At 39.7% G+C, this 7,403-nt stretch overlaps 2 protein-coding genes across 3 annotated transcripts; one reads left to right on the top strand and one right to left on the bottom strand.

The window, feature by feature from the left end:
* Positions 1–236: 236 nt before the first annotated feature.
* On the top strand, positions 237–2,454 carry LOC21396330. The gene is made up of 2 exons (XM_010101732.2): positions 237–660; positions 1,199–2,454. Exons 1-2 carry the CDS (start codon positions 298–300, stop codon positions 2,066–2,068), a joined length of 1,233 nt encoding a protein of 410 aa, XP_010100034.1. The 5' UTR covers positions 237–297; the 3' UTR covers positions 2,069–2,454.
* A 512-nt stretch (positions 2,455–2,966) lies between these two features.
* Positions 2,967–6,053, bottom strand: LOC21396329 (trihelix transcription factor ASR3). 2 transcript variants are annotated; one of them, XM_024167949.1, is made up of 2 exons: positions 4,953–6,053; positions 2,967–3,783 (listed from the first exon to the last, which is right to left on the bottom strand). In XM_024167949.1, the coding sequence occupies exons 1-2, from the start codon at positions 5,692–5,694 to the stop codon at positions 3,485–3,487; spliced, it is 1,041 nt and encodes a 346-aa protein (XP_024023717.1). In that variant the 5' UTR covers positions 5,695–6,053; the 3' UTR covers positions 2,967–3,484. The 2 variants fall into 2 exon arrangements, with proteins under 2 accessions (XP_024023717.1, XP_010100033.1); XM_010101731.2 differs by having other exon boundaries at positions 2,967–3,780.
* Positions 6,054–7,403: the final 1,350 nt, after the last annotated feature.

The following is a 7,403-nucleotide window of genomic DNA, read 5'->3' as shown; positions in this document are numbered from 1 at the left end:
TCAACAGACTAATAAGATCATGCAATTTTTTTTTTTTTTTTTTTTTTTTTTTTTTTTTTTTTTTTTTTTTAAAGTGAATAGAATGTGGTGCATTTCCAATTTTTTCGGTGTCAGCCCGTTATCTTCATCATGGACAAAATCCCACCAAAGTCTAGCCCAAACTGTCGGCCCAAATTTTAAATTACCACAACCACCCTCAAAGAGAGAGAATTAAAAAATAATCCCCACAATGGCGGTGTCTCACAATCACAAAAACTAGTAAAGTAACCAGCATAGGAGCAGAATAAAAAATCCGCCATGGACGAGAGCTTCAAAGCGAGAGTGGAAAAGGTGTTCGGATCGCTCGCTGCTTCTCGGTCTCCGTCGGTGCGGTCTCCTTCTTGTTCATCTTCTTCTCTCTGGTCGATCTCCGACGGCGAGGTCGAGCGCAGGGAATGGAGGCGGTGCGCGGACACTTCCGGCAGAGACGAAACGCCGTGTTCTTCGTCCTTCGACGAGTTCTTGAAGAAGGATTGGAGACTCCCGCGGCGGAGAGATTTCGATGAAGATCTGGACGAGGATCGTGAGAGAATCGGCGCCGAACGCGATGAGAACGGCGCTGCTCAAGATGAATGGGGAATCCGATCCTTCATTGGCATGGATCGCACTCTCGATTACGAGGTGATTTTTTTCCTCTTTTTTTGTAATTTCATTTTAAACTGAACGATTTGCTTAGATAATCCATGACAAGACATTTGTTTTGGAGACCTTTATAAATTATTTATAGCTAAATTGCAGTAATTGTTTTGGGAGATAATATACTGCCTGAATTGGTTTTTGCCTCTTCTTTTTCTTATTAAGATTGGGAATATTATACCTGCTAGTGACAATTAGTGTTGAATTTGAGTTTTGAGGTGAAGATTGTCGCGTATCAATCTATTTTTGAGCTGAGATAAATTAAAGTAATTGCCTTGGAGCTTTTCGTAATTCTGTAATGCAATATTATATATATATATATATATATATATATATATATATCTGAGTATTGGGAAATATTCCCATGGTTGTGGAGCTGTGGCTTGTTCTACAACGTGCATAGAACCAAACACTTTTGGTTGGACAGAACGACATTCTGCTATTATTACTTAGAATCTAGAAACAAGCTTGGTTTGACTAGTGTCGTTGTCTCCATTAATGATTAAATTTGCTTGAATTTCAGGAAGAGGAAGATGAGTTTGACAAAGTGGCTTCGGGAAGAGAAAATGCCGGGGATCGCCTGTATATGAGTGATGTTACTGAAAAGGGGTCTTTTTTAAATTCCGACAATGTGCTTGGAAACAAAAAGGACCCGCGTGCCAATCACCTAGCTGCAAAGCATAGGCTGAAAGAAGATGAAGCAGAAGCTCAGAAGTTTGCGGAAATAAAGGAACCTGCAGATGCGAAAGGATCTAAAGACAAAGCTGAAGCTCAGAACTTTGCGGAAATAAAGGAACCTGCAGATGCAAAAGGATCCAAAGATGAAGCTCGGCCAAAGCCTATATTGAAAAGGAAAGACAATGAGTCAGTTTTTAAGGTTTTTAAGCCTCAAAAGCGAGTCAGATTCGACGTTGAGTGTAAAAATGACGGTGAAGAAACATCTCCCAATGAGGTAGTTTTTAAGGCTTCTGGATTGCCAGACTATTTGGTAAATCCCTCCAAGTACACATGTTATAGTCTGGAGTCGACAACTGAAGTTGACGAATTCTCTAACGCTCGAGCTTGTGGAGACTTTCTTAATGAGGTGAAGAATATCCAGAATGAATTTTCTAATGGGCTTCCAAAGTCTGTGACCTTTATTCCGAAGAAAAAGGCTAGTGATGCTAAAGTGGTAAATGAGGGCCATGAGGTGGAGCAGAACAAGGAAAGTGAGGGACGAAAGTCCTTGCACCCAGAAGGCTTCGCAGTTGGCATTGCAGCCGGAGAGGTTGAAGTTGAAACTAGTGGCGTTGAGGACGATGAGCCCGAAACAAAGGCGGCAGCGAATACTGGGTTCCAAAAACCAGGTCGGAGGTATAGAACAATGGCGAATTCCTATGACTCTGATACTTAGGTGAGAAAGGCAACAATGCTGATGAATGTTAGAATTTGTCCCCCAAATCCCTCAGCAGTCAAGTTGTGGGGCTTACATATCCTTTTAAGCATAGCTTTGTGAAGTTGGGCTCATGAGACAAGTGTGCAAGAAGAGTTGTGTTATTCATCATTATTGGTAATACATCACAACACCCGGGCAGCACTGTAATATTGTCATATACTCACATGGCAAAAATTAAAATTACTGGGTCCTGCACGTGATAACTTTTTGAGGCCTTAATCAAAGCTCTTTTTATTTTTATTTTTAAAGTGCGGTGTTCAGTGTACATATTTTGTCTATGCCATGAATACACAAGTTTATAGCTGTTTATGCTCTTTATTTACGTATTGACCCCGTGGCCATGATCCCCGTCTTATATTTTGTTGTGACGGAAATTTTTTTATTTACGGAAAAAACCTTTCTTTCTTCTTCTGGTTTCAAAGAAAAGAAAGAAGAGGATGATGATGCAACATTATCAACATTATTATATTTCCTTTGTAGAAAGAAAACATATTAAAATCCTTTATATGTTTGCCCAGGATGGAGATAAAAACACCATGAAATCTTGGGAGTAAATTGGGCAGGGAAATCTATATAAGAAAAAGATTATTTTGCTCAGAATGGTAAACACAGAATCCAGATTTCCAAATTTGCCGGCATAAATGGTTCAGAATATCTTTACTTTAGGACATCATATAGCTTTACCATTGCAAATCTCAAATCTGTAGTGGATTGATTATATGACAATCAAACAAACTGAAATTGGTAGCACAGAGTGGATAAGTAACAAGAGCCCCCACATTCCACTCTCTGCCCTCTAACAAAAGTTTGACAAATGAAAGAAAGCACTTACAGATGCTAAAGAAAAAACATTATGTATAGTTTTATAGGGGAAAACAAAAGTTTCACCTCTACTGTTGCACATATCTTTGAAGAGCGAGGATTGTATGTATACGACATCAGAAAGTAAGAATAATTGGGTAAGAGTAAGACATGCAACTCATCTATATATCAATAGCCTTTACAATCGAGCAAACATACAAAGAAATTTCCATATAGATCTACGTATAACATTATACGACAATAGAAGCAGAAGAAATGTGGTAAACCCCTTTATAATAATTTCTAAAAATCGTTATGTGTGTATAGGCACTATGATGGTCATATGCCAGCCCACAAAAGGTGGCATATACACCACAGAATAAAAAATATGTATTATATATATATATATATAGGAAAGAAGAAGAGGAAGAAGGAGAGATATGAAGGCGCTCTGAAATGTGGTCTTTGTGATAATGAACCGCTAGTATCTACTGGTCTCGGAGAGAGGAATAGAGAAACTTTTGTGTTATGTACACTAGAGTTTGTGAGTTGCCTCAGGAGATATCATCTATACTACAACTTCTCGGAGATTCTGACCAAAGCATCTGCGAGCTTGTTGATAACAGCTACTAAGCTATCAGAATGGCTTTTCCTCTGCTCCCTGTCTAGTTGGAAGTGGGTGTTCTGAGCTTCTAGGTGGGCAGCCATTGCCTTCCCATTCCTCTCTAACACATCTATCAACTGATTCTGTAAGCTGGTTTCCTCGTCTGCGTCGAATGCGGATCGTTTCCGCTTCCTTCCCTCTTGAGAGGTGGCTCCTGTGTCGGGATTTGTTGCCGGTTGTTTCTCGCTTTCTGCCGCCGCCGCACCTGCTGATCCAAAAACAGTATCCAAGAAACTGAAGATCTAGATTGGCAGAAACACCATAGTTTCTAAAACAATACCAAGCCCTAAAATAACTTCACAAAGAGAAATTTTCTGCCAACTTAAGAACTCAAAATGTGTTGGATTCAGAAACATGATTGAATAAAAGGAATCGCATAAGAGATTTATAAATGAAAAACAATTAGTGTCTATCCCAACCACCAGTGTGAAAACGCATTATAAACTAAATAGCTTGAAAATTGCACTCATAGTATCAGTTGTACTTAAGGATGCTATTCATTTTCTAAGTTCTAGAAAGGTCAACTCAAATGTAATAGCAAAGTGGATAGGAATATATAATACCCAAGAAAGAAATCAATGGACGAGTGAGAAATTTAAAAGAGGACAAGCTGGGAGATGCCCACAAAAAAAGGACCAGAAGGCAGGCAAAAAAAAAAGAAAAAAAAAGAGAGGCAAGAACAGAATCACAAAGTGGTCAATAGTTTTTTACTAGATGATGATACCCCATCTCATCTCATCATTTAACAATATTGCTATGATTTGTTCTAGAACGTGTCCGCCAAAATATCCAGTCACAAACTCATAATTAGTTTTAGGAAATCAGTGAAGGACATTGTCACTTGTCAGTCATCAAATCCCCCAAAAACATGATCCTACCAAGCCATGTGGCTATTAGAGTTCTACAGGGGGGAAAAAAAAGTTTGATCTTTCCCAAATTTCCCAGGTAAACCAAGCTTTTCCCTAATTTCCCAGTTAAACCAAGCTTAATTAGACTAATCAAACTGCTTAGGAGACAAATCTTCACAAATTAACTACATCCGTAAGACCCATTTAATGCATATGATAATTTGTATTTGTACCTAAAAAACTTAATAACATATTCAATAGAGAAATGAAAAGAAATGAAGCGGCCAAGTTCTCAAGTGAAGATTCCACCGCCGAATGAACACAAGCGAGAATCCCCATTAAAAGAAAAAATCAATACCAATGAATCACCTAAGTTTGCGATGAACCAAGACCAAAATGCAGTTTCACTTCGCTCCAACCATGAAAAATTATTCAAAAAAAAAAAAATCATCCAAATTCACTTATTTTTCATTTTTCTTTTCTCATAAGAAAGAAAGAGCCAAAAAGGTTTCTCTTTTAGTTGAATTACCTGAAATCGGCGTAGCAGGAATCCCCACCGGAACCCTAGCAACCTCTTTGGCCACTGCCGGAGGCGGCTGCGCCTCCTTCTCGGGGCTCCGACCAGACTCCTCCTGCTCGAAATCCGAGAACATTCCGTCCTCCGCCGTCGCACCCCTCCCGCTATCGAACATAACTCCCGTCTCCTCCTCCTCCGCCGCCGGAACCGGAACCGGAGTCTCCGCCTCCGCCCCCGACGCCACCGGCTGGTTGGCGCCGGAATCGAGAATATCGTAGACCTCCTTGTCGAAGAATCCAGGGAGCTTCCTCTCTCGCCGGAGATCGTTCCTCATCGCCCAGAAGGAGTCGGAGGGGTCGTTCTTCCTCAGCGACTCCCACTCCTTAATCTTCTTGTAATCTCCGGCGAGGTTGCTCCACCGCTTCCGGCACTGGACAGGGCCACGGTTGACGCCATGCATCCGGCAGTAGGAGGAGACGGAGGCCCACTTGGGCTCGACGGCCTGACCCGACCCGAAGGCGGCTCCTCCGGCTGTTCGGATCCTCCGGACCTTGCTCTCGGCGACCCGCTTGCCCTGTATGAGGACGAGGATCTCTTGCCGAGTCCACCGGGGGAGCCTTGGGGCTCGGCTGCCGTCGTCTCCGCCGGCGCCGTCTGTTGACGGCGGAACAGGCAGAACGGTGACAGCGCCGTTAGTCTCGCCGTCAACGGTGTTGGCGCTCGCGGGAATGCTCGTCGCTTGCACCAAAGCCATAAATAAATAAAAGACTTTTTTTAAAAAATAAATAATAATTATTAATTAATTAAAGAGAAGAGATGAGATGAGTGGGTTTTTTTTTATGACGCACGTGACTGAAATGGTGATGTTTTTGGAATGGGGTTGAATTAACGGCGTTATGGTGGTCCGTTACGCCGTTTGTAGGATGGAGGATGGAATTGGAGGGTCTAGCTCATCTTCTTCTTGCTAGTAAGGATATAGATAGAAAGAGAGAGAGAGAGAGAGAGAGAGAGAGAGAGAGAGATTAGAGAGGAGAGAGAGAGAGAGAGGGGAAAAGGAGAGAGGTTTTGTGGGGTTTTTTGGGTGGTTTAATGTGGTGGGATTTGCGGGAGGGTTCTCTTTTTTTACAATTATTAAGCTTTTAATGCTTTATTAACATATCTTTATAATACACAGCCATTGAATTAAGGTTTAATTGCTATATTTAATTGAGAGGGGGGTCATATCTTTTAAAATCGCAATCAATGGGAGTTTTTTTTTTGGTATTTAAATATTAATTATTGTTATTTCTTGTTGTTTTTACTATTCAATGGTTTTTCAAGTCCTTGTTTTGGACATGGGATGGGAATCTCCAACCCCATCCTCCTACTACTACTACTACTTTGTCCTCTTGTCTTTTTTTTTTTTTTTTTTTTTTTGTCATTGTGTATGGGTCATTTTCTTTATGTATAATTTTGTATTAAACGCGGTTTTTTGGTGCCATCTTTTTCTCTTAAGTATACTCTTCCATTTTTTTCTTTTTTCCCTCTCTCTCTTTTATTTAATATAAAGTCTTCTTTTTACTTTTTTACCTTTTGGCTTGTTTAGAATTCACCAAGTTGGATACGCGTTTTTTAGTCAAAATATTTTTCCCAGTTTTAAAAGGAAAAGATTAAAAAAAAAATCATCGAACTTTTGAAACGGTTGAAAAATTAATTTTCTAATTACAATTATAGGAAAGTGGCCTCAATTAGTTGATAAGGGCATCCTACCCTACCACCACTAAGTAAAAATTTCCTCCACCTCTCCTTCTCCTTTCCTTCTCAACCTCTCTTATCTCTTTGAATCATTTGTCCTAATCTTTACTTAATCGCTAATACTTGTGCTTATTGGATGGCCCCTCCATTATTAAAGCGACCTTTTTTTTTTCCTTTTTTCTTTTTTCTTTTTTTCTCTTGTGGGAGTTTGGACAAATTTTTTGACAAGGGTAAGTACCACTACCCTTCCTACAAGCAACACATCAACATCCTAACCCTCCTTCTTTTTCTGTCTCTTTAATTAAAAGATTTGCTCCAAGATTTAATCAAGGAACATAATCATATATTTTAAAATCATAATCCAAAGCTTACAAAATGGGTTTTGGAAGCACATAACTCATGAGTCATGAGAAGAGTTTGAGGACCATTTGGGGTTAGGACGGGTCACATTCCACTTGTGATTCTGTGGGTATCATCAAGGTTTATCCCCTTTTGCAATCCCACCATTACCCTTTGGTGTCCTAGCTTATTAGCTAGAATAAAGTTGTTATTATTATTATTATTTTCTCAGTTTTATGCTCGTGTATATATATATATATATATATATATATTCAATCACCATTAACATAATTATTCTCTTTGGAAGTTTGAGTGTATATGTATATTTCATATTTACCCCACCCCAAAGAGAACAATGAATTCACAATCACCAGATATATATATATATAG

This window comes from Morus notabilis, unplaced genomic scaffold, assembly GCF_000414095.1.
Source record: "Morus notabilis unplaced genomic scaffold, ASM41409v2 Scaffold324, whole genome shotgun sequence".
NCBI lineage: Eukaryota > Viridiplantae > Streptophyta > Magnoliopsida > Rosales > Moraceae > Morus > Morus notabilis.
Note: the sequence above shows the minus strand (reverse complement) of the source record. Positions and strands in the feature narration are given on the sequence as shown.